At 47.3% G+C, this 27,602-nt stretch overlaps 1 protein-coding gene across 5 annotated transcripts in view; it reads left to right on the forward strand.

Annotated features, from left to right (window-relative positions):
- Positions 1–27,602, forward strand: part of PAX7 (paired box 7) — a 174,836-nt gene that overhangs the window by 93,398 nt on the left and 53,836 nt on the right. For all 5 annotated transcript variants that reach the window (XM_081203113.1, XM_081203110.1, XM_081203109.1 and 2 more), the window contains 3 exons: positions 1,774–1,973; positions 18,452–18,617; positions 20,268–20,461. In XM_081203113.1, the coding sequence (XP_081059239.1) occupies positions 1,774–1,973; positions 18,452–18,617; positions 20,268–20,461 (560 nt within the window). The remainder of the gene's footprint in view (positions 1–1,773; positions 1,974–18,451; positions 18,618–20,267; positions 20,462–27,602) is intronic.

Consider the following 27,602-nt stretch of genomic DNA (forward strand, 5'->3'; position numbering starts at 1 on the left):
TCTCCTCTTTTTGTGTGTTCGGCTACGAAATGGTAGTTTTTTAAAATGCGTGTGTAATTAGTGCGCAGGGAGCAGAGGAAGGGAGGCTCTGCAGGAAGCTGGGTTGGATCACGCCAATGGCCTGTCTAGTCATGTCATAGAATCATAGCTGGAAGGGACCCTCAAGGATCATCTAGTCCAACCCGCCCCCACCCCCCGCAATGCAAAAGTCCTGCTCTTGGTGGGCTTGGACCACCAACCTTCTGGTTAACAGCAAGACACTCTGAGCCGTTCCAGAATCCTGTTCTCACAGTGGCCAACCAGATGTCCATTATGGGAAATCCAAAAGCAAGACCCTGAGCACAAGAGATCTCTCCCTTCCTGTGATTCTCTAACAGGTATTCCGAGGCATAACTGCCTCTGAAAGTGAGGTGGGGGGACAGGACATAGCCTCCATGGCTAATAGCCATTGGCAGCCTTCTCCCCCTTGTCCAATCCTCTTTTAAAGCCATCTAGCTTGGTGACCAGGGACGCGGGTGGCGCTGTGGGTTAAACCACAGAGCCTAGGGCTTGTCGATCAGAAGGTCGGCGGTTCAAATCCCTGCGACGGGGTGAGCTCCAGTTGCTCGGTCCCTACTCCTGCCAAGCTAGCTGTTCAAAAACACGTCAAAGTGCAAGTAAATAAAAAGGTACCACTCTGGCGGGAAGGTAAACGGCGTTTCCGTGCGCTGCTCTGGTTTGCCAGAAGCGGCTTAGTCATGCTGGCCACATGACCCGGAAGCTGTACGCCAGCTCCCTCGGCCAATAAAGCGAGATGAGCGCTGCAACCCCAGAGTCGGTCACGACTGGACCTAATGGTCAGGGGTCCCTTTACCTTTAGCTTGGTGACCATCGCTGCTTCCTGCAGAACTGAGTTCCATAATTTAAATATGTGCTGTGTGAAGGGGTCCATCCTTTGGTCTGCCTTGAATCTTCTGTCATTCAGCTCCACTGGATGTCCAAACGTTCTAGTGGTATGAGAGAGGGAGAAGAAACCCACACAACCCACATTCCCCACCTAATACGATACACCTCGGTCATGTGGCCACTGGTTCCTCACACCCTTATTTCAACATTGGTGATGGGACTTGGTCCTCCACCACACCTGTGGAGTGCAGAATCAGGGTTGTATCCAGTGCTATTTTAGATCAGAGTAGACCAACTGGACATGACGAACGAAGATTCATTAATTTCAATGGCCCTGCAACTTGGTTGGATGCAACCCTAACTTTGGCCATTCAGGGGGAACTGGGAGGGTTGATTCAGGACAGATAAAAAAAGTCATTCTTTGAACTATGGAACTCACTGCTGCAGGAGGCAGTGATGGCCAACAGCTTGGATGGCTTTCAAAGAGGATTGGACAAATTCATGGAGAAGGTGAAGACTATCAATTCTTACTAGCCATTATAGCTAGTAGTGGTCAGAGGCAAGAATGCTTTTGTATTCGAGGTGCTGTTGGGGAAACTGCTCTTGTGCGTGAATCCTGCTTGTGGACTTCCCATTGGGGCATTTGGTTGGCCACTGTGAGAACAGGATGCTGGACTAGATGGGCCATTGGCCGGATCCAGCTGAAGGCTCTTATTCTGTTTGTATGTTGCCACACACCAGGACATGCCACCCGAGGCACCTTCTACACCTTGTCTTGGGAAGAGTTGGCCATGTTCCCACCATGTTTCCACTATCACTTCTTAATTTTTGGTCCAGCTTGGCCTGTGTTTTCATCCGCCTCCATCTCTCGTTTTCGTCCCCCACCAGGCAACCGGCTGGATGAAGGATCTGATGTCGAGTCAGAGCCCGACCTGCCTCTCAAGCGCAAGCAACGCCGCAGCCGGACCACTTTCACAGCGGAGCAACTGGAGGAGCTGGAGAAAGCCTTTGAAAGGACCCATTACCCAGACATCTACACCCGAGAGGAGCTCGCTCAGAGGACCAAACTCACTGAGGCAAGAGTCCAGGTAAGGGATATTGTCTTTATTTGTTCACTAAATATATATCCCTCCCTTCCTCTTCTCCAACAAGCCAAGGGTGGCAAACAGATGCAGATACGCACTTCTAAAAAACAAAGTCAAAACATTCTAAAATCGATTCTAAAAGCATTAGAAACATCCTTCCATGGAATGATCCCTGGGCAGCCAGAAATTGCCTTCTTCAGCCGCCAAACCCCTGGAGAAACAGGAATGTTTTTGCATTCTTCCTGGAATTTAATAAATGATGGGGACGGGTGCCCTTCACTAGGGTGGGCATTCCACAACCAAGGGAGCCACCACTGAAAAGGCCCTTCTCCCTATAATGGCACCCTCCCTGTGGAATTCCATCCCACCAGATGTCAGGGAGATAAAGAATTACAGAACTTTTAGAAAACATCTGAAAGCAGCCCTGTTCAGGGAAGTTTTTAATGTCTGACCTTTTATTATTTTTCATGTTTTTCTGGAAGCCACCCAGGGTGGCTGGGGAAACTCAGCCAGATGGGCAGGGTATAAACAATAGAATTATTATTATTATTATTATTATTATTATTATTATTATTATCATCATCATCATCATCATCATCATCACAACCACCATCATCAACACCACCACCACCATCATCAAGAACACCTCAAAGCAGTTTACAAAATGAGCCTCAAAGTGGTTTGTTGTTTTCAGTTAGGGTTGTAGCCAATGAAGCTTCACTCAGATGAAAACCCCCTGGAAATAAATCACCCTCGGTTAGTCATGATAATAATAATAATAATAATAATAATAATAATAATAATAATAATAATAATAATAATTTATTTATACTCCACCCATCTGGCTGGGCTTCCCCAGCCACTCTGGGCAGCTTCCAACAAAATATTAAAATACCGTAATACATTGGCAATTCAATTCAATGGATCTACCCTGGGTAGGGCAAACATGGTAAAAGTCCCATGTGCTCATTTTTGTACAAAGTGGCTTTTATTTGCAGCAAATAAGACTATTGGGAAGTTGTGAATCGCTGTCCTAGCTGGGTTGGGGGGCAGTACAAGAAGCAAAGTGTTAAATGTGTGCTTTGGAACATGAGCAATTCTAAAATCATAGAATTGTAGAGTCAAAAGGGACTCCCAAGGGCAACCCCCGCAATGCAAGTATCACAGCTATACCAACATGTGGGGAACTCCTTCCACCGTGGCCTGCCATAAGACCATTAAGTCCAGAAACGAAAAACTACCGTATTTTTTGCTCTATAAGACTCACTTTTTCCCTCCTAAAAAGTAAGGGGAAATGTGTGTGTGTCTTATGGAGCGAATGCAGGCTGCGCAGCTATCCCAGAAGCCAGAACAGCAAGAGGGATTGCTGCTTTCGCTGCGCAGCGATCCCTCTTGTTGTTCTGGCTTCTGAGATTCAGAACATTTTTTTTCTTGTTTTCCTCCTCCAAAAACTAGGTGCATCTTATGGTCTGGTGCGTCTTATAGAGCGAAAATCAATCAATCACTGCAGAAGAGGATGGCCTTTAGGTCATGTGGGTCTCCATTGCACTGTGTGGGAAGGGGAGGAATGTCAAAGTGAATATTAGGGATTCACAGCAAGTTGCTTGATCAGATGGAGATGACCAAAGTCCCCCAAGTTGAGGGAGGGAAATTTCCTGGCCTTTCTGGGACTGCACCTGTCGGATGCAGGCTGGCGTTATTTCTCCACCTCTCACTGCTCAGACTTTGGCTAATTTACGGAGAACCTTTCCGAGAGCCAAAACAAACGGTGGGGTTTGAAGCGGCACCGTGATCCCATTGCAATTTGATAACCCCGCAGGGGATTCCCTGATGTATTGCGGATAAATCCCCCGCTCCACATTGTGTGCAAACACACACCAGCAGAAAGGCTAAGAAGTGTGAACAGAGCAGGGAGTATAATAAAGTCTTCTGGGAAGAGGTGGGGGGGCAAAGTCTACAACAAAAACACCAGTTGCTAGACTTTTCCTTGGAAAAAATTGAATTCAGCCTCCCTCCTTGAGGGCACAGTTAAAAGTCCAGGGGACCTTAGAGCTGAGAGGGTGTCCTGATTTTAATTTATTTTAGACCAGGGGTCAGCAAACTTTTTCAGCAGGGGGCTGTCCCTCAGACCTTGTGAGGGGCCGGACTATATTTTGGAGAGAAAAAAAGAACGATTTCCTATGCCCCACAAGCAACCCAGAGATGCATTTTAAATTAAAGCACACATTCTACTCATGTAAAAACACCAGGCAGGCCCCACAAATAACCCAGAGATGCATTTTAAATAAAAGAGCACATTCTACTCGTGTGAAAACACGCTGATTCCCGGACCGTCTGCAGGCCGGATTTAGAAGGCAATTGGGCCAGATCCGGCCCCCGGGCCTTAGTTTGCCTATCCATGTTTTAGACTTTTTCCCTATTTCTCATTTTTCTCCTTATTCAGTTCAGTTCACCCCATTTTTGCATTAGTTTGCATTTTAAAAAAAGCAAGAGGCACAAAAATTTGTATGCGTGTTTTTGGCTTGCAAGACACATTTCCCCCCTCTGAACAGCACCCCCGCCTACCCCATTCCTTAATGAGTTGCTGTTCTGAACATGCTTCCTGATCGGAACAAGGCAATCCCAGAGCAATAACTCCTACAAAGAGACAATTCTGTGTGAGCAACCTCATCACATGGTAGGCAAAGATGTGGAAGAAGATGTCCTCATCAGCCACCTGGTGCAGGTGACTGGAAGGAGGCAAATCTGAGCAGCAACTTGTACAGAGACACATTGGGAAGGCTCTCTAGAGAGTCCTTTTGCTGCAATCACTCGCATTGCAGAGACACTGCAAAATTACCCACCCCCGGTGGAGGCTGATTGGAATGAGAGCACTCCAGCAGACACTTATGCAGAGAAGTGATGGGCACACTCCTCTGATGCCTGACAAATCTGTCTACTGGGACCTGATTGGAGCATCCATCCAGACCTTCCACAGAGAGACAACAAGATTACTCGCCTCCTACACAAGCTGATTGGACCAAAGGCCAGGCCCAATCAGTAAATCATGCAGAGATGCATTAGGCAGACTTCTTTGTTTTTGGTTTCTTAATAAAGATTTTTAAAAAACTATTTCCACACACAGCTTGGCTGTTGCTGGCTAAGTGCTACTGATTGAAGGCAAGTGCAACTGATGTTTCAGTTGTGAACATGCAGAGCCTTCAGCTGGATCAGGCAATGGCCGATCTAGTCCAGCATCCTGATCTCACAGGTGCCTGTGGGAAAGCCAGGAGCATGATTCGAACACAAGAGCACGCTCCTTTTCTGTTGTTTCCAGCAACTGGTATTCAGAAGCAATGCTGCCTCCAAAGCATAGCCACCATGCTAGTAGCCAGCGATAGCCTTCTGGTTCATGAATTTGCCTAATCCTCCTTTAAAGCCTTCTCCATCACTGCCTCTAGTGGGAGTGAGTTCCACAGGTTAACCCTGCACGACATGAAGAAGGACTGTCTTTTATCTGTTCTGAATCTTCCAAAGCTTAGCTTCATCGGATGCGAGAGAGAGGAATTCTCTCTGTCCAATTTCTCCATGCCACGTGTGATATAAATGTCCATCATGTGGCCTCCTCCCCACCTCCTCTGTAAACCAAAAAGTCCCAAATGCTGCAACGCTGCTTCCTCTCAGGGAAGTCGCTCTATCCCCTTGATCATTTGAATGCCCTTTTCTGAAACATTCCCAGCTCTACAACGTATTTTTTTTGAGATAAGGGGGTCATCTGTTTCCTCCTACCCAAAGAGTTTTGGCTGTCAGAGTGACGAGGCAAGACAAATTCATAGAATTGTACAATTGTGGACTTGGAAAGGATCCCCAAGGATCTAGGATCCCCAAGGATCTAGCCCAGGCATGCCCAACTCCCAACAGACCGTGATCTACTCACAGTATAAAAATACTGGCTGTGATCTACCCATTGTTCTTGACAGCCAAAGTTGTTGAGCTTTCTGATCTACCACAGATGTCCAGTGATCTACCAGTAGAACATGATCTACTTGTTGGACATGCCTGGCTAAAGAATCTCTGGCAGATGGTCTTCCAAGCTGTGCTTAAAAACTTCCATTGAAGGCGAATCCACCAATTTCCAAGGAAAGTCTGCTCAGCTGCCAAACAGTTCTTACTGACAGAAAGTTGTACTTAATGCTTAGTTGGAACCGCCTTTCTTGTGATTGGAATTCATTGGTTTGGGTCTTTAAAAAAAACCCATAAGCCAGATCTGATTAAAAGTTCTGGATTCTTTTTTAAAGAAACAAAGTGTCTGCTGGAACTGAATAGGCTTTGCTAGGCTCTACAGCCAGTGCCAGGGACACGGGTGGCGCTGTGGGTTAAACCACAGAGCCTAGGACTTGCCGATCAGAAAGTCGGCGGTTCGAATCCCCACTATGGGGTGAGCTCCCGTTGCTCGGTCCCTGCTCCTGCCAACCTAGCAGTTCGAAAGCATGAAGTGCAAGTAGATAAATATTTACCGCTCCGGCGGGAAGGTAAATGGCGTTTCTGTGTGCTGATCTGGTTCGCCAGAAGCGGCTTAGTCATGCTGGCCACATGACCCGGAAGCTGTACGCCAGCTCCCTCGGCCAGTAAAGCGAGATGAGCGCCACAACCCCAGAGTCGGCCATGACTGGACCTAATAGTCAGGGGTCCCTTTACCTTTACAGCCAGTGCCAAGCTAGCCTGCTGAATTTTTTTTGGGGGGGGGATCTTTGCTACCATTCTGTATTTTTATGGCTCCAGATTGTACGCCTTGCTTCCCATTTTTATTTCGAACTCGTTTTGTGAATGCACGTTTAACTGGTCAAGTCTATCATCCTGCCAAGCCTGTAGGGCAGGCACCCCCAAACTCAGCCCTCCAGATGTTTTGGGACTACAATTCCCATCATCCCTGACCACTGGTTCTGTTGGCTAGGGATGATGGGAATTGTAGTCCCAAATCATCTGGAGGGATGAGTTTGGGGGTGCCTGCTGTAGGGTTTAGAAAGGGGGGCACCCCACCCCACCCCCAGGCCCAATTTCTCACTCACCTGTGAACCTTTGGGAAGTCAATTGCTCTCAGACACAGCCTACCTCACAGGGGTGTCCTGAGAAAAAGAAGTGGATGTCCCACAGTGGAACAACTCTTAACACCAGGAAGCTCTTCCTAAAGTTTAGTTGGAATCTCCTCTCTTGAAAGAGAGTGAGAAGGAAAAGATGGCATCCAAATCAAATGGCATCCAAGATGGCATCCAAATCAAATACCTTTATTGGCATCACAGTATAAAACATTTCAAGTCACCGGGATAATTAAAAGGACAAGGGTGAAGCTGTTGAGGGTCATAAGGCAATCGTGTGCACTTAGATATTCTGCTACGCCTTGTCTGTTCCCCAAAAGGATGGTTCGTTGGGAACCCTTTCTGGTAAAATTGTAGCTAAAAAAGAAACTACTAAGGCAGTGATACCTTTGTCCCGATCTGCCAGGAGAAACCTCATTTGACGACTTCTCAGACTGATAGGCTGGAGGTCCAACATTTTGCTCAGCATCAGTTGGCGAGGTTTGCTGTGTAAAAAGCAATCTAAGGGAATGTGGTCCATTGAATCAGGTACTTCTTGGTTGCAGGCACACAATCAGGCTTGATGTGGAGTAAAGTCGTACCTCGGTTTACGAACTTAATCTGTTCTGGAAGTCCGTTCTTAAACTGAAACCATTCTTAAACCAAGGCGCACTTTCTCTAATGTGGCCTCCCACTGCCGGTGCCCTTCCACCATTCAGATTCCATTCTTAGACTGAGGTAAAGTTCACAAACTGGGACACTACTTCCGGTTTTGCGGAGTTCGTAAACCGAATCGTTCGTAAACAGGACTGTTCTTAAACCAAGGTACCACTGCAGAGTGGTACCTTGGGTTACAGACGCTTCAGGTTACATACTCCGCTAACCCAGAAATAGTACCTCAGGTGAAGGTTCAGGATTAGAACAGAAATCGCCCAGCGGCAGCAGGAGGCCCCATTAGCTAAAGTGGTACCCCAGGTTATGAACAGTTTCAGGTTAAGAACGAACCTGCAGAACGAATTAAGTTCTTAACCCAAGATACAACTGTATGAGAGAATCTGCCTTTGGTCACCACAGAAGGGAAAGCATTTAATCTCGTGAGCATAAAGGCTCTTCGATGGGAGGGGAGTTGTAGATCCTTTAGATATTTGGCACAGGTTCCGTAGGGTGTTGTGATACCTAAGGCCTCCAGAGAACAGGAACTCGGAGTATGATGTAACAAGCGCTGCCTTTCGTGATCGCAGAGCCGCTGCTTGATTATTTGGAATACAGTGGTACCTCAGTTTAAGAACAGCCCTGTTTACGAACTATTCGGTATAAGAACTCCGCAAAACTGGAAGTAGTGTTTCAGTTAGCAAACTTTACCTTGGTCTACGAACAAAATCCGAATGGTGGAAGGGCACAGGCAGCGGGAGGCCTCATTACGGAAAGTGCACCTCGGTTTAAGAACGGACTTCCGGAACGGATTAAGTTCATAAACCGAGGAACCACTGTATGTACTGTATTTTTCGCTCTATAAGACGCACCAGACCACAAGACGCACCTAGTTTTTGGAGGAGGAAAACAAGAAAAAAAATATTCTGAATCTCAGAAGCCAGAAGAGCAAGAGGAATCGCTGCGCAGTGAAAGCAGCAATCCCTCTTGCTGTTCTGGCTTCTGTGATAGCTGCGCAGCCTGCAGTCGCTCCATAGGACGCACACACATTTCCCCTTACTTTTTAGGAGGGAAAAAGTGAGTCTTATAGAGCAAAAAATACGGTAACTTTCGTCACATGCCTCATGGCTCTCGAGAGCAATACCCAAACTACGGATTTTATCTTGAATTGCTCCATACCAAGATGGCATCCCCTTTCTTTATCCGACAGCGGAGTTTGCAAACCCCCACCCCACCCCGGTTACCACCATCCAAGCCAATCCTCCAAGGCCCTTTGACCACTTCTGTTTTGCCAGAAGGCTCTCAGCAGCTGTTCCTCCACTTGCATTCTTGATAGCTTTCTCATTCCGTCAGGCTGGCACGACTGGTTTCTTCCCACCACTTCTAAGCCAGCCGCCCCTCTCCCTCTCTCCCCACCACCCCCACTTGTAAAATTTTCTGCGTATCTGAGCAGATCTTTTTACTGGCTCTCGAGAGCTACAAATTTTGAGCCCGTCAAGTTCTTGATGAAGACAGGAGGGAGAAAGCCGGGGGGGGGGAGCACCACAAAAGCAATTTAGAACTTTAGGGAAGAAGAAAAACTAAGTCTGGCAAGCTTTTTAAAAAAATATTTTTATCAAATTTCCAAAAGTTCCACGTAAAATTCATATACATATCATTGACTTCTTATCCCATTTTCCGTGATGTTTTTCTTATCTCCCTCTTTGCTGCAACCTGCCTTCCCCTTTTTTAACATAGTCGTAACACAATAATCTTTAACTGTTCTGTTGCTCATAGTTCAAAACCTGCTCATGTCGTGGTATTTCTTCAAATCATCCCAAAAAGGTTTCCATTCTTCAAAAATGGAGATTCTCTTATTTTAGCTGTTAGCTTTGCTTATTCAACATAATCCATTGCTTTCCTTATCCGTTCTTTTCTTAGCGGGAAGTTCTTCGTCTTTCCATTTCTGAAAAGTCTGGCAAGATTATTTATTCATTTATTACCTGTTGGTTACATTTATATCCCACTTTTCCTCGAAGGAGCTCAAGGTGGCGTACATGATTCTTCTCCTTTCCTTTCCCATTTTACCCTTCCAACGTCCCTGTGAGGTGGGTTTTACTGAGAGGCAGCGGCTGGCTCAAGGTCACCCAGTGAGAGTTTCATGGCTGAGCAGAGATTTGCAGATCAGAGAATTGCAGAGTTGGAAGGGATCCCATGGGTTCATCTAGCCCAACCCCCTGCAATGCAGGAAATCTCAATTTAAGCATCCCTGACAGATGGCCACCCAACCTGTGCTTAAAAACCTCCAAGGAAGGAGAGTCCACCACCTCCCGTGGGAGACCTTGAATTTAATTCTTTTTCTCCTCTCCCCAAAATTGATGAGGTTTTCAACTGCATCCCACTGAGAGACAGGCAGAGGTTCCCATCAGGTGTGCTGTGAAGGGTGCAAAGGTCTTTATTCTTATGCACCAGAAAAGCTCTGCTGGGTTAGGCCAAAGGGGCCCCATTGAGCCCAATATTCTGTTCTCACAACAGCCAACCAAATGCCCCAATGGGAAGCCTGTAGGCAAGAGCCCTCTTCCTTCCTGTGGCTTCCAGCAACTAGGATTCAGAAGCGTCGCTGACTCACAACACCGGAAGTAGAGTATAGCGATTTCTGGCTAGAAGCTACGCATGGGCTCACTGTCCACCGTGAATTTGTCAAGTCCTCTTTTAAAGCCATCCAAGCTGGTCATTGTGCCTGCCTCTTGTGGGCGTTTAATGCTGCTTTTTGTCAAGTACAGTCGTACCTCGGATCCTGAACGCCTTGCGAGTCAAACGTTTTGGCTCCTGAGCGCCACAAACTCAGAAGGAAGTGTTCCGGTTTGCAAACGTTCTTTGGAACTGGAATGCCCGATGCATCTTCCGTGGCTTCCGATTGGCTGCAGGAGCTTCCTGCAGCCAATCGGAAACCGTGCCTTGGTTTCCAAACATTTTGGAAGTCGAACGGACTTCCGGAACGGATTGCATTCGACTTCCGAGGTACCACTGTACCGCCTTTTGTCTGTCTTGAATCTTCCAAGGTTCAGCTCCAAGTGAGGAGAGGTTTCAAGAGCAGAAGGACCCAAGTTTGGTTTCTTAAGGAAAGATTGAAAGAGATGTAGTAACAGCGTTTGTTGGGAACATTTTGTCCATTTCCAAACATGCCAGCCGACAGAGGATAACCAGAGCCAAACAAGGAAGCCATGTCTGCTACCCCAAATCAAATCAGGTAGACGCACCTTGCACCCCCAAATCCTTCCAGCATTCCAGTTCCTGGTGCTTTCTTTCTCTCCTTGTCCCCTGAACTCCTGAACTCACACCAGCACTTTCCAGCTGGGTGCAAGGTGTCCAGGCTTCTTAAGAAGTGGCCTTACACCAAATCAGACCACTTGCCCTTCTAGCGCAATACTGTCCGCACTGACTGGCAGCAGCTTTCCACAGTTTCAGACAAAGAGTCTTTCCCATCTGTCGGGATTTGAACTCGTGGCCTTCTGTATGCACATCAGGCATCCTACTACAAAATAACCCTCAGGGTTAACATTACAGAATCTTAAAACCAGAGAGAAGTCATGGGGATCCTGATGGTACAGCTGAAAAGTAAGAGAATAAATTATAGACTCATAGAATTGTGGAGTCAGAAGGGACCCCGGGGTCATCTAGTCCAACCTCCGGCGATGCAGGAATAACAGCTAAAGAATCGCTGGCAGATGGCCGTCCAACTTCTATTTAAACACTTCCAATGAAGGAAAGTCCATTCTGAATAAAGGGCTGATTTCAGCAGAACGAAGGAAGCAGTGAGTCAGCCACTTGGGTCATCCAGCTCATTCTAGTATATACTGACAGGGCTTCCAGGTAGGGTGGAACCTCTCCCAGCCCAACCTGGAAAAACCAGGGATCTTCTGTCACTGAGCCGCAGCCTCCTCCAATGACTTGGATGGACAGGAGACAGGAGCTGAAGGGTGTTGGGGAGTGGATAATTGCAGCCATACCCTGTTCTAAGGTTGCACAACCTTTCAAGATGATGCAACCCAAGAATATGCAATAATAATAATTCGGGATGCATTGCAGCCATCAATGCAGATCTCCAGGTGTTGCCTTTCAGCTGGACCAGGGTTTCTCAAACTTGGGTCTCCAGCTGTTTTTGGACTACAACTCCCATCATCCCTAGCTTGTAGGACCAGTGGTCAGGGAAGATGCCAACTGTGGTCCAAAAACAGCTGGAGACCCAAGTTTGGGAAACCCTTAGGGTCCCTTCCAACTCTACAGTTTTTTGATTCTATTATTCATCTGTACACATACCTAGGCGATGCTTCAAGATCTTATATTGGAGTGACTTAAGTTGCATTTTCCGTGAAGTTGCATCATACTGACCGAACTTGCACCACTCCCTTGAAACTCGTGTTTTTGGTATTCCTAAATGCTCAGTTTTGGAGCATCCAGAACACCTCCTCCTCCTCACTGTCCTTCTCCAGAGTGACCCAAGGAATCAGTCCTCCATGGCCTACTCAACAGCCTTCTCACTGATTGGCTCCTGCCAAAATTGACTTCCTTCTCAGTGGCTCAAAAGCTCCCCTTTCATGCCGATTGACCAGTTCTGGGACACTGGAGACAGGACCACTGCTGCAAAATCAGCAATGAGTCTTCAACCCTCCACAACTTGTGGTGCTGGAAAGTCCAACATGTTGGCTGGTGAGCTCAAGGCTTCAGCCCTTGCCTATTTCTGCAAATGTAGAGAAACCAAGATGACAGATCATTTCTGGGAAGACGAGTCTCTTCTCTCTGTTTCCACTTAACCAGCTTGCTTACCATCCCATCGATCTTCCCTCAACATCAAGTCCTCATTAAGCTAAGGAGGCTCCCAACGGGACTTCTCTTCTCTCCCCATCCCCTTGCAAGAAGATCTCCACCTGACCTCCCTTTTCCCCTCCTTGCCTGACAAATTGTGGGAGGTGACCCAGAGCCGGTCTAATTTATTCCAGCCCCATCCCAGCAGGGAAGGGTCTGTGCAGCTGCTGGGTTGGGAGAGAGCGGAAACAACTGTCGACCACACCTCAGGCCTCCCTTGCATCGGGCTGAGTGCACCCTGAGCACATGTAACGTTTTGCTTTGCAGCATCACACTGCTAAACTGCTATGAGAGTTAGAAGCCCTCCAATTAAGTCACAGGGTGCTGTGAAAGGGGATCAGGAAGCGAGAAGTGTCTGACAATGGCTCCAAGTTAATGTACAAAAATCTGAAGTGCATTATGATTTCTAGCAAGGAGAGAATTTGGGTTTTTTTTAAACATATCAACAGTCATTTAACATAACTTCTTATCTTATACAATATTTTTGAGTTCCATCAGCACCTCTGATGATTTTCCATTCTTTATCACTTATTCTGCATTTCTTAATTTCTCTATTACTCTTAATGATCATTAACTAACAATTCTCCGCATAATCTTTCTTGTAATATTTCAAATAGTCCTCCTTACAAAACTTCTTGCAATCCTACTAGCGTAATCTGTTCATTACTATTACTTTTCAAATAGTTCATATATTTACTCCAGTCTTCTAAGAATCTCTGGTCCCGCAGGTTTCGAATCCTTCCTGTTAATTTATCTAGTTCTGCGTAGTCCATCAATTTCATCCGCCATTCGCAAGGAGAGAATTTGAGGGCAGGAGAGATCCACAGCAATGTTTAGATTTGCCTCCCAGCTTTCTACACTCTATGACAGCCTGGATAGCTCAGTTGGTTAGAGCGTGGCGCTGATAACACCAAGGTTGCAGGTTCAATCCCCTGCATGGGACAACTGCATATTCCTGCGTTGCAGGGGGTTGGACTAGATGATCCTCGGGGTCTCTTCCGACTCTACAATTCTGTGCAGAACTGTTGGGCTTTTCATTGCCCTGACTCTCAAATGACTTCACTTGCCCTCAGTGATGGTTGTCTTTTTGCCAAAACTCATTGGCTGACAATAGCCATCTGTGACACCACCCTGCTTGCTTTAGTGACTCCTAATAGGCTGCTATCACTCTTGATTTAATCCTTAAATGTTAAGGGTCTCTTGGGCCAAATGGGAAGGGAAAACATAGCTGTCATGGTTAGAAGATAGTGATATCCATTCTCTTCCACCATGAATCAGCCTGGTCCTCTTTGAAATGGCTTTAGGGAGAGGAAACCTCTGAAAAGGAGCAATGTCGCCCACACCCAGTCGATGTATTTTGCACTGAGGTGACAGGGCTGTGTTTTCATAGGCAAGTTTCTTCAGCTAATGATTTACACCTCCTCACCCGAGGAGTTTGCCATCTGTTTCTGGCAGATGGCAATAACAGAAGTCAGAGCAGAGTGGAAGTGGGAAAGGAGGGCATCTTTTGAAGGGAATCTGTCCTCCATGGTTGGGACAAGAGTTTGTTTAAAACAGTGTCTTCATTCCACGTATCATATTTGTGGGGGGAGGACCCACCTGTGTTGGGGAACAGAGCCTAAAGTCAGACTTCAAGGGGCCTTCAGCAGAGTGATGCCACTGGGCACCTCACCCCAAACACAAAGCCCTGGTCACTGGATCTAAGAGATCTAGGTGGCCCTTCAGAAGGCTGAAAGTGACCCTCAGCTTCCCTACCCCTGCTCTTCATCACTGTGCCACCTGTTGGCTCACCAGGCAGACAAACAATGAGTGAGGCAGGAAGTGACATCTCCATGGCCTCTTCCTCCTCACCACCACAAGGTTTATCTGAGTCAGAAGCTGGTGGGGAAAAAACAGTGGGTTTCAATGGTGAGCAGAACGAGCAGGTCTGGTGGGGGGGGGACTCTTATCAGTGGGACCCTCTAGGGGTGTAAAGGCCTAGCAGATGCCTCGCTATGTCCATATCTACACCAGTCATGCCCCTCCCCCCTGCCAAAAAATAAAAAAGAATTTGAGGAGTTCTGTAAAGGTTCTGAGAGTTGTTGTATCTCAGGGAGTTGTATCTCAGGGCTAGATGACATTTGGGCCCCTTCCAACTCTTCAGATGTATGAGATCCCTCTTCCCCTCCCAGAGCAGTTTAATAGCCAACACTCCTTCCCAGGGAACTCTGGGAATTGTAGCTCTGTGTAAGGAGAGTTTAGGGGTCTCGTCTCAGCACCGTTAATGAACCACAGCTCCCTCAATTCTTTGGGAGAAGTCTATTTAAAAGGGTGTCCTAATGAATGCCTTAAATCTATGGTGTATGTATGGCCCATGTCATCATTGGTGGAAGTGGTCTTTCGGGTAACACTGCCCCCCAAGCCAGGAAGAAGGGGGGCAGAATCCCTCTGGGCTGCCTCCTCACTCCTCTCCCCTGTCTTCACAGTGCGAGTTTGATATCTGAAGGAATTGACGGTCACTCTGGGATTAACTCTCTCTCTCTCTCTCTTTTGGGTAACCCGATTCCCCTGGCAAGAGAATCTTTTTAGTGGCTGATAAAACCTTCACTGTGGTGGAGTGGAAACAGGTTCCCTTTGAAGTGGGTCTTGCATTTCCCTCTTGACGCTCAATCCTGTATATTTTAACCGCCAATAAACTGATTTATAAGCACATCTCTTTTTTCCTTCAAAAAAAAAAAGTCTCTCCAGCCACCTTTCAAAGAATTGGCGAGAGGGAGGGGAATATTGCCAGCGCAAATGTCAGGGATGTATTTTGAATCTTCTTGCGGGAAGGAAGACAGGTCCCTTGAAAGGATATTAGCCATGGCAAGCCCATGAAACCTCCATGATTAGTGGCAGTTGAACAAATAAAGGAGCTGGATGTGTCCCAAAGGACTCTTGCATCATAGCATATCTGCTGCAGTTTCCTGGAGTTATCCAGCTAGCTTCTGCTGGAGAAACAATCCTTGGTTTCGTGGTTCCTTGTCCTTAATCAACAAGGTGAAAATCCTAACAGTATTAAATCCAGTGGGTGTAATGTATCTAAGGAAGGGCTGTAGCTCAGTGGTAGAACATCTGCTTTGAATGCAGAAGGTCCCAGGTTCAGTTCCTGGTATCTTCAGGTAGAGCTGGGAGAGACCTACTGTCTGAAATGCTGAAATGCTGCATTAAAAGCGAGTAGAGTTATGCTGAAGTTTGCTGGGGACAGTAAAGGCAAGTGATGGTCTAGTTCAGGGATTTGGGCTCCAGATGTTGTCAGACCTCGGCTCCCATCAGTCCCAGCTGCCAGCATGGCCAACTGTCAGGGTGATGGGAGAGTTAGACTACAACAACATCCAGATGGCCACAGGTCGCCCATCCCTGCATTAAAAGATGACATGGTTTTGATGGAGATCGGTAGGGGCAGTAAAGCCAAATGACCATCTAGTTCAGGGATGGAGAACCTGCAGCCCTTCAGTTGTTGCTGGACTCCCAACACCCATCAGACTTCATGGCAAGTGGCCAAGGGTGATGGGATCAGTGGTCCAACAACAGCTAGAGGACCACTGGTTCTCCATACCTGAACTAGACCATAGCTTGCCTTTATTGCCCCAAGCTACCTCCATCAAAACTCTGACCATCACTTACCTTTACTGCCCCTAGATACCTTCATAACAGCTGGAAAGCACCATGTTCCCCATTCTCACCATAGGTTTAGGGTCCCTGGAGTAAGCAAGCTCTCTCTTTTGCTTGTCCCTAACCTGCTGGGAAGGGACGTTGGTGGCGCTGTGGGTTAAACCACAGAACGTAGGACTTGCCGATCAGAAGGTTGGCCACGACGGGGTGAGCTCCCATTGCTTGGTCCCTGCTCCTGCCAACCTAGCAGTTCGAAAGCATGTCCAAGTGCAAGTAGATAAATAGGTATTGCTCCGGCAGGAAGGTAAACAGCTTTTCCATGCGCTGCTCTGGTTCGCCAAAAGCGGCTTAGTCATGCTGGCCACATGACCCAGAAGCTGTACGCCGGCTCCCTCGGCCAGTAAAGCGAGATGAGCGCCGCAACCCCAGAGTTGGTCACGACTGGACCTAGTGGTCAGGGGTCCCTTTACCTTTTTTATGGGGACTAGAATCTTGCTTCGTTTTTAAAGAAGGGGCCATAACTCGGTGGTAGAGCATCTGCTTTCTATGCCAAATTCCCTAGTCTTTTGCAGCATCTCTAGGCAGGGCTGGGAGGGATTCCCTGTCTGAAACCCTAGGGAGTAGCTGCTGGTCAGTGTAGACAGTGCTGAGCCCGATGGACCAAGAGTCTGATACTGTATAAAGCAGGTTCCTATGTTCTATAGATGGGGAAGTGATATATCCCAGTGGAAGAGCATCTTCTTTGCCTCCAGGAGGTCCTAGGTTGTAGCAGACCCAACATCTCATTTAGAAAGGGGTGGATCAATGTGAGACTACCAAAGGGAGAGCTAACTTTCCCTGCTTGGTCTTCTCAGCATGCCCAGAGTCATGAACCAAACCTTTGCTAGAAACACACAGATCAGGCTCCCCAACTCAACTTCTCCACCACCCCTCCAGCTTTTAGGCGTTTTGTGTTGTTATTCAATTCCACCTCCCCCCTCTCCTGTTGCTGTGAAATTCAATCAGGTCTCCCAGACCTCTAGGCCCTGGAGAACTCGGCAGCTGCATTCTCAACTGTCTCGAAAGCTTAGCCCCGTCCCTTTCTCAAACCAGGATCAGCCCTGAGAGTTTTTGGATTCAACTGAAAATGAGGTTTTTTTAAATAAATAAAAAATGAAATTAAAAAGAAACAGACACAGATTGCAGCTGGAATACATATGGTACAATTTGATTGGCTCAGATAATTGCGCACCAGGATTTATGAGGAGGGGAAATGGAGGGGAGAGATTATGGGGGGTTTCTTTAGCGATGATTCCTTCATTGCAGGGGGTTGGACTAGATGTTCTTTGTAAGGCTCCTTCCAACTCTATGATTCTAAGTTGGTTACTTTTACAGCAGTGTCGTGCACAAAGGAAGCACGGATTGCCAGAAAATAATTCGGAAGGGCAGAAATGGCCCTGGTAAGCCAGAGTCGGCTCTGCTAATCCAATAGGATTTCTGGGGACTGATAATAAGACAGTGGTTGGTCACTGGCAGACGGGGGCCAAAGGAGGGCCTTCCTGTTTGCTGGCCTGCTCTGTCCTGACACCTAGTGGCCATTTTTTGTTTTGCATGGAGCCTGTGCAAGAATAGGCTTTTAGAAAAGATGGTTCTGAAGGGTTGGAAGATGGTTTGCGACCAGGGTCGGATTTAGGTTTGATGAGGCCCTAAGCTACTGAAGGTAATGGGGCCCTTTATATGTCCAGCTGTCGTTTGTCAACAACAAATTGTCACTGTTTTTTTGTGTTGAATATATGCTATCTGGTAATTTATGGACCTAATAGGTATCTAAAGCCATTTGCACATAACAAAATATGTATTTTATCGAAGTAATTGTTGAACTGAAATACAATTAAGAAGTATATTAATAGTGAAATACAATTAAGAAAAAGTATATTAATGTGAAATAATTATTAAGTTCTAACTTAAAAGGATTTTTTATTCATAACAAACTTAATAATAAACATTGGAATTTGGCAATAACAAAGATCCCTTTAGAAACACAATTAACAAAGACTCATAATTTGGGGGGGCAAGAGAATGGGGCCCTAAGCTATAGCTTGTTTAGGTTATACGTAAATCCAGCACTGGTTGCGGCAGGTGGTGATGGTTCCAGGGCGTCAGATCATTCATGGCACTTGCTCCCTTGACAATGACAATGCGGAGGGTCCATAGCTCAGGAGACGGAGACCCTTCTTTGCATGCAGAAGGGCTCGGGTTCAACCCCTTGGCATGTGTCTTCCCCCATAACTTCCTGCTTTCCTCTCTCCCTTCTCCCAGGTGTGGTTCAGCAACCGGCGGGCACGGTGGCGCAAGCAGGCCGGGGCCAATCAGCTGGCAGCATTCAATCACCTGTTGCCGGGGGGCTTCCCTCCGACTGGGATGCCCACTTTGCCTCCGTACCAGCTGCCAGATTCAACTTACCCAACCACCACCCTTTCCCAAGGTGGGTGCTCCGGGCTTGGGTGGGAAAGTGGGTTGTTTCGATGGGTGGGTTGTGTCGGAAAATGCGTTCGATCAAGTGACTCCTCCGGAATCGCCTCCGTTCTCTCCTCTGATGATAATTAATGACCTGAGCCTCTGATAAGGTTCCAAGCATGTTCCCATTACAGAATATCCAGCACAGGGAAGGACGAGAAATATGAGCTACATGCTAAGAGTTTTATTACTAAGCTACGCAGACAGAAAAGAAATAAATCCTCTCTCTGTGAGAGCAGAGAGCAACTGAACCACAAAGGAACAGGAAACCAGCAAACATCACATCCGACTTCCAACAGCCTGGAATGTCTGGAATGCAAACCAGAGTCTTGTGACTCCAAAGCACTGCACAGTGGCAGCACAGAAACCAACAGGTTGATGGGTGGCATTTATATCAAACCTCAAGGTGGCAGGCATGGTCCCACCCATCACTCCTTGTTTAATCCCCACAACAATCCTGTGAGGGGGTTTAGGCTGAGAGGCAGGGACTGGCCCAGAATCACCCAGTGAGATTCACGACAGAACGTGGGGATTTGAACCCTGGTTCTCCCAGTTCCTAGTCTGACTGGCACAGAGTGGGCAGAGCCAGGGATTGCCTGAGCCAGAGCAAATGATAGCTGAGATCTTCTAGGGGCAACACTGAGACTCAGGGCTTACCCACAATTCCTCTGTTCCCACCTCTTTCCCCTGGGGAAAACCACTCAGAGCAACCAGCAATTTGGGTTGTCTCCTGCTCTGTAGACAGGCAGCTGCAGGTTCGATCCCCGCCATCTCCTGGTAAAAATCTCTTCCTGCCTTTACCCTGGCAAATCCGCAGTTTCTGTTCACACCTCCACGGGGCAAGGAGGAAGGAGTTCTTCTTGCATTGCCAAAGGCTCTAGGTGGCTCTGTTTCTTAACGGCCCTAGCGAATTCCTCTGCAGCTTGTATTTCTTGCTTCACATCCCAGACAATCAAAATCCTACCATTTATTAATTTCTAGGCTTTAGAGGGGGTCCCACCCAAATCTATAACATGCCCCCCTTCTCTTTAGCAACAGGGACAGCTTTCCACAACTGGGCATGAGAAAATAACAGGAGGTTACTAACAGCGTTCAGAGCAGTACATCAAAGCAAGATAGTTTGCTTCTGTTTAGTGCTAAATTGGTTTTCCCTGAGAAAGGAGTGGGGCAAGGAAGAAACCGCGTAGACTCATCCCTAGAAAGCATGGGTCAAGTAGAAAAGTGGATAGCTCAGTTGATTAGAGTGTGCTGCTAATAATGCCAAGGTTGCAGGTTCGATTCCCATAAGGGACAGGTGCATATTCCTGCACTGGAGGGGGTCAGACTGGATGATCCTCAGGGTCCCTTCCAACTCGATGAATCCATGATTCAAGTGGAAGAGGAGGAGGGAGAAAGTGACAGGCAGGGCCACCCGCTGGATGAGTTGTAAGAAAGAATTTAGGGCAATGCCCCATTTACCCCAATGGACCAGACCTCCACTGAAACAGATGGTGGGAACATGATTTGGGCCTCAGGTCAAGATGGCGCCTCCATCATACCAGCCTTTCCCCAAAGGAACACAGTGATGGTCCAGTGATGACAGCCACCACTTCTAACCCGATGCTTCGTTTCCCCACAGATGGGGGCAGCACTGTGCACAGACCCCAGCCTCTCCCACCATCCACCATGCACCAGGGAGGGTTGGCTGCCGCCGCCGACTCCAGCTCCGCCTACGGGACCCGACACGGCTTCTCCACCTACTCCGACAGCTTCATGAACCCCGCAGCTCCTGCCAATCACATGAACCCTGTCAGCAATGGCCTCTCCCCCCAGGTAGGCTGCTCACCTGTGTTTTGCTATCGTCTCCGGCCTAAACTGTAGGCAGGGCATGAGGAAACTGGGAGAACGCATGGCTGTTCCCACATGTCCTTAGTTGAGCACCGCAGCGTTTTGTTCATTTGCTTATTGTTGAAAGCCGGGATCGGCGGCCTGCAGCCCTCCGGAAGGCGTTGGACGGCAGCTCCCATCAACCCTACGCTGGCTGATGGAATTTGTAGTCCGACAATACTTTGAAAGCTACAGGTTCCCCATTTCTTATTTCCCCCCACTCTTCCCCAGAAGACTCCCAGAGTTGCTTACCAATATCAGAAATGATTCCCTTTCCTCAAGCTTACAATCTAATAGCAGCGACACAAAAGGAAAGGGGATTGGAAGGGTGGAGGAAAGAAGCAAACCCAGTTACTAGTTCTTAGGCAGTTAAACAATTCTACAGGTCTGCAGCTGAGGCTAAACTGAGGCATTGCCAGGTTACCCACCTAGTCAAAGATGGAAACAGAGCCCTTCAAGGAAGTGCCACCACATATTTGAGGGCATCCCACGATGTCTGCTTAGCCCCAATTCTGTTGCAATCCAGACACTGAGTAAAGGCCCTCTTACGCCTTCAGGACTTTGGCTTGCTGGCACAGGTGGTTTTAGGATTTGCTGTTGATCTACAGATGTAACGGTCAGCCTTGTTTTTTGTGATTTGTCATGAAGGTTTTTTCCTTAAGCTGCTTTGAGATGTGACTTTACAGACAAATTAACCAGTGAATTCCGGTGTTGTATTTGGGAGTGACTGTTTGAAAACCATGAATGAATAGTTCCGGGTACTGTCTGCTAACTGCGATAGTGGGAGGCGAATCATAGATACCAACATGCTTTGTCCACACAGCTTCCTACTGCAATATGTTATTAGACAAATCTGCATATTATATTTATGGATGTGGCGGGGGACCTTTTGTCTCCCAGACATTGTTGGACTGCAATTCACATCAGCTCCACCCAGCATGGTCAATCAGGGATGATGGGAGTTGTAGTCTGGCGATATCTGGAGGGACACAGGAGGACGCCCATTCTTGTATTAGAAGAAGTCACAAGTTGTGATGGAGATAGTCAGGTTCAGTAAAGTTGGAAAGGACCACCAAACGTCATGTAGTCCAGTTCACTGTGAGTGCAAGAATCACAGCTGAAGAATCCCTGAAAAGCACTGTGAAGGGAAGTCTGAGCCATCCCGATTAGTTGACAGAAAGAGCACACCTTATATTTTCTTTGGGCCCAAACAAGTTCAAGGCCCATCAGTAATGCTGGATCCTTGCCTGGCCTGAAACCCTGGAGGGCCGTTGCTGCTGGTCAGTGTAGACAATTCTGAGCAAGATGGACCAAATAAGCAGCTTCCTTCTTGTTGTTGTTTAGTCATTTAGTCATGTCCAACTCTTCGTGACCCCATGGACCAGAGCACACCAGGCACTCCTGTCTTCCACTGCCTCCTGCAGCTTGGTCAAACTCCTGCTGGTAGCTTTGAGAACACTGTCCAACCATCTCGTCCTCTGTCATCCCCTTCTCCTTGTGCCCTCCATCTTTCCCAGCATCAGGGTCTTTTCCAGGGAGTCTTCTCCTGAGGTGGCCAAAGTATTGAGTCTCAGCTTCAGGATCTGTCCTTCCAGTGAGCACTCAGGGCTGATTTCCTTCAGAATGGATCGGTTTGATCTTCTTGCAGTCCATGGGACTCTCAAGAGTCTCCTCCAGCACCATAATTCAAAAGCATCAATTCTTTGGCGATCAGCCTTCTTTATGGTCCAGCTCTCCCTTCCATACATCACTACAGCTTCCTAACACGTGTTAAATCTATCCCCCAAGTGACGCATTACAAATAGTACAGAATAGGTCTTTGGCAAAGTTAACCCACGGTCCTTAAGGGTGTTACATCACTAAAGGAGAGTGTGAGTGGCAGAGGGTGATTGCGTCAGGCCTTTTTTTTTTTACTTGGTTGGCTTCTGTCTCACTTCCTCTCCTCCCCTCCCTTTTTCTTCAGTGTCTGTTTAAGTGTAATAAGCATTTAAATGAAGTATTGCCTGACCAGGGATGGAAAGAAGAGGAGGAGGAGGAGGGAGAGATTTGGGAAGGAGGGGAGAGAAGTAGAAGGGGGTGTTAAATAGCAAAGAATTAGGGTGGGGGGGAGGGAGAAGATCAGATGCAAATCACTAGTAGAAAGGAAATTATGTGCAATTACCCAGCAAAACTGGGCAGCTTCTGCCCACCCCTGCCAACAAGATCTCATTAATAAGCAGAAAATAAGATTGAAATGGTGTGTAAAAGAGGTGGAAAAATGAATTTGAATGCTGCATTTGTCCACAATTACCCCCTCGTTCACACATATTTTATTGCAATTTTTTTTATTATTATTCTTAATCTTTCCATCCCTCAAAGCAGATTGGGAACATCCTGGCATTATGGTTGCAGAGGGAGAGGCATTACGGATTTCCCTTTTTCTTTCCCTTCTGCCCCCCTGAAAGAGACTCTGCCCGCTCTCAAATTTGCAAAGGCCGGGCTGGCGGGGATCAGAATTCATTGCTTCGGCTTATCGCCGTGTAGGAACAAGTTCTTTTCCGGGGGGAAATGCCCGACCTTCAATTGCGTGGCGAGGCGTCCTGCAATGCGTCTCTTTCTCTTTTTCCCTCTGTAGGCGGGAACGCAGGAAGCCGCCTTAGGCAGAGACAGGGCGTTCATCCACCTAGCTTAGTGGTGCCTGCACTGGCTGGCAGTGGCTCTGAAGGATTCCAGAGCGGATCTCCCCACACCGCCCCACCCCTACTTGGGGGCTAAACATAAGAAAAGCCTGCTGGATCAGACCAATGACCCACCTAGTCCAGCATCACCTTCTCAAGGGAGAATTTGGAGGCAGAGAGTTGTAATTATTATTATTATTATTATTATTATTATTATTATTATTATTAAACGGTTTCGGGAGTCGGACGGACTCCCATAATGGATTAAGTTAGAGAACCAAGGTACCGCTGTATTGTGGAAGAGCACATGGGTGTGTGGAGTAGCCAATAATAATAATAATAATAATATAATTTATTATTTGTACCCCACCCATCTGGCTGGGTTTCCCCAGCCACTCTGGGCGGCTTCCCACAAAAATTAAAAATACATCAAAATGTCACACATTAAAAACTTCCCTGAGCAGGGCTGCCTTCAGATATTTTCTAAATGTCAGGTAGTTGTTTATCTCTTTGACATCTGATGGGAAGGTGTTCCACAAGGCGGGCGCCACTACCAAGAAGGCCCTGGTTCCCTGTAGCTTTGCTTCTCGCAGGGAGGGAACCGCCAGAAGGCCCTTGGAGCTGGACCTCAGTGTCCGGGCAGAATGATGGGGGCAGAGATGCTCCTTCAGGTATACAGGACCGAGGCCGTTTAGGGCTTTCAAGGTCAGCACCAACACTTTGAATTGTGCTCGGAAACGTACTGGGAGACAGTGTAGGTCTTTCAAGACCAGTGTTATGTGGTCTCGGCGGCCGCTCCCAGTCACCAGTCTAGCTGCCGCATTCTGGATTAGTTTCAGTTTCCGGGTCACCTTCAAAGGTAGCCCCACGTAGAGCGCATTGCAGTAGTCCAAGCGGGAGATAACCAGAGCATGCACCACTCTGGTGAGGCAGTCCATGGGCAACTAGGGTCTAGGCCTGCGTACCAGATGGAGCTGGTAGACAGCTGCCCTGAATACAGAATTGACCTGCACCTCCATGGACAGCTATGAGTTAGGTTGGTAACATCAACATGCATGGGAGGGATAACATCAAAGAGCATTTCTCACCCCCCCCAAATGATCGAATTGGCACAGTCATTTTTACACTTCCATGGAGGAGGCACATTCCTTTTGGGAACGTAAGAGCCTTCTGGATCAGACCCTTGGTCCATCCAGTCCAGCATCCTGTTCTCAAAGTGGCCAACCAGATGCCCCGATGGGCAGAATTTGAGCACAAGAACTTTCTCTGCTGTTGCCAGCAGCTGGTATTCAGAAACTTCACTGCCTCCTCTTGTGAAGGGAGAACATGGTTGTCATGTTTAGGAGCCATTGATAGCCCCCTCCTCCTCCACAAAGTCGTCTGATCCTCTTTTAAAGCCACTCCTGTGGCAGGGAGTTCCATAGTTTAACCATGTGCCGCACGAAGGGCTTTCTTTGATCTGCCCTGAATCTTTCAACATCCAGCTGCGTTGCATGCCCATGATTTCCAGTTGTTACGAAAGACGGAGAAAAACTTTTCTCCACCCGTTTCCTCCATGCCATTTATCATTTCATAAACTTCTGTCACCTTGCCTTTTAGTAATAATAGTAATTATTATTATTATTATTATTACTATTACCCCGCCCTGCCCAGCCAAGAGCGGGCTCAGGGCAGCTAACACCAAATATAAAAACAATTGATTGAAATACAACTTAAAAACCAGATTAAAATACATCATGAAAACATTAAAATGCAGCCTCATTTCAGTGGAAACACAAATCAAAAATTGGGGGGGGGGGGATGAAAACGTCAAGTCTTCACCAAGGCTAACTATCCAGACTGGTCCTACATGGGCCAGAAAAAAGCCAGGGAAGTCCCCAAATAGTTCCATCACAGAAGGAACTAAAAAGTCCCAAATGTTACAAATTGTCTTCCTAGGGGAGTCTCTCCTGGAACTTGAGCCTGCAAAGCAGCCACCACCTCTTGCCTCCTGGCTCCCCCTGCCTTCCTTTAACTGTCTGCCGAGATCATAAGAAGACCCCACTCCAAAGTTCCATTGAGCCCAGCATCCTGTTACCAAATGCTCCATTTATGAAGCCCACAATGGATTGTCCCTCAAAACAGGTGGCAGTGGGGGCCACCAACGTGGATGGCTTCAGCAGAGGATTAGACAGAACCACAAAGCCCAAATGCTGTCCGTGGCTACTAGACCTTAAGATCCACAAATGACAACATTTTGGAGGTCCCAAGTCATAAGGTGGTTTTTCAGTACTGGCCCCAACTTGGTGGAACGCTCTGTCACAAGCGACTAGGGCCCTGCGGGGCTTGACATCTTTCCGCAGGGCCTGCAAGACAGAGCTGTTCCTCCTGGCCTTTGGTTTGGACTCAGTCTGACCCTTATGTTTCCCTCCCCTTATGGTTTTGACTTTTAACATGAGGATGCATTTTAAATTGCATTTTAACCTGTATTTTATTTTATTTTTTCTTATTATATTTTTACTGAAGTTTTATTGGTGTTAGCCGCCCTGAGCCCAGCTCTGGCTGGGGAGGGCGGGGTATAAATAAAAGAAGTTGTTGTTGTTGTTGTTGTTGTTGTTGTTGTTGTTGTTGTTGTTGTTGTTGTTGTTGTTGCCACAATGGCTATGTTCTGCCACTTTCAGAGGCAGTATTTGCAAACCCTTGGTTGGGAGAGGGTTGCTGCCATCAGGTCCTGAGTGGTGCATCTTGCTGGCTACTGCTACACCCGTGTACAGTGGTACCTCGGGTTAAGTACTTAATTCGTTCCAGAGGTCTGCTCTTAACCTGATGAACCACTTTAGCTAATGGGGCCTCCTGCTACTGCCGTGCCGCCAGAGCACGATTTCTGTTCTCATCCTGAAACAAAGTTCTTAACCCGAGGTACTATTTCTGTGTTAGCAGATTCTGTAACCTGAAGAGTCTGTAACCCGAGGTACCATTGTACTTGGGCTACGTTTGCAGGTTAAAGAAAAGCCTGCTGGATCAGGGCCACAGGCCCATTTGGTTCAGCATCCTGTTCTCAAAAATGCCTTTGAGAAACAAGCGAGCAGGCTTGGTCCGTTGCTGGGGCCAGGGATGCTTCTGAAAACCAGTTTCTGGAAACGGCAGGAGCATAGCTGTCAGCCTTCCCTTTTTTTGCGGGAAATTCCCTTATTCCAGCGCCATTTCCCACTGCTTCCCGCTGCTATCCCAGATTATTAGATATCCCGTAGACTGTCCCCGGGACAGGTGAGGCTGCTGATCCCTTATTTTCAAGGCTGCTGATCCCTTATTTTCAAATCTGAAAGTTGACAGCTTTGGGCAGGAGCAGAGATGGCTCTTGGGATTGGGGCCTGCTTCCCGTTGGGCCATCTGGCCGGCCACTATGACACCAGGATGCTAGGCTACATGGGCCATTGGCCTGATCCAGCAAACCTCTTCTTTTATATGTATTTTTTTTATTTTTGCATCAAATGGACTTCCTATTTCCAGAAGGCATTTGGAAACAGAGGCTCCAGTTTTTCTCTGCCTCTCCCCTCCTTCTTGCAGAAAGCTTCGCTGAGATCCCAACAGCTCAGTATCACATACAGCCCTCGCTCCGTAAACTTTTAACCTAAAGGATCCCACAAAGCTGGCATTTCTTTCCAGTAAACTTTTCCTTTCTTCCTTCATCCGCCCCCCACCCCCATCCAGAAGAGCCATCTGCTCCTGTCAGTTAGATTCCTGGGCTGAGGGCAGTGGGAAAAACCGGAGCAAAAACACGTCTCTCTCTTCTGCTTCTTTTTCTCATGTGAAAAGAGAGAAGTTTATTTTCCGAGTTGGGGCTCTGCCCTGGGATTTGAAGGATGGGGGTGGGGTGCACTGTAAGAGAAAAGAGGGGTTCCTGCAGGTGCCTTTGTAACAGAGATTGTTTCCTTTTGAAGCTGGAAGCCTTTTGAACTTTATAAATAAGGCCTGCTAAGCATGTGGACATCGATTTTCCAACTTTCCCCCCATTTATTTTTGGTATATATTTATTTACAAATAAAATGCAACAAAATATAGTAGTAGATGGCAAATGAAATGCAATAGAAGTAGAATAAAAGAAGCTATCGGGAGCCAAATATATAGGAAAAGAATTCCATTGCAAATTCACACGTAATGAATTAATATCTCAAAAGTTCCATGTACAACAAATAGGTTTACATTCTCCTGTACCTTATTAAAGGTAAAGGGGCCCCTGACCATTAGGTCCAGTCGTGACCGATTCTGGGGTTGTGGTGCTCATCTCGCTTTATTGGCCGAGGGAGCCGGCGTACAGCTTCGGGGTCATGTGGCCAGCATGACTAAGCCGCTTCTGGAAGCACATGGAAATGCCGTTTACCTTCCCGCCAGAGCGGTACCTGTTTATCTACTTGCACTTTGACGTGCTTTCGAACTGCTAGGTTGGCAGA

Source organism: Podarcis bocagei (assembly GCF_964188305.1).
Source record: "Podarcis bocagei genome assembly, chromosome: 7".
Lineage (NCBI taxonomy): Eukaryota > Metazoa > Chordata > Lepidosauria > Squamata > Lacertidae > Podarcis > Podarcis bocagei.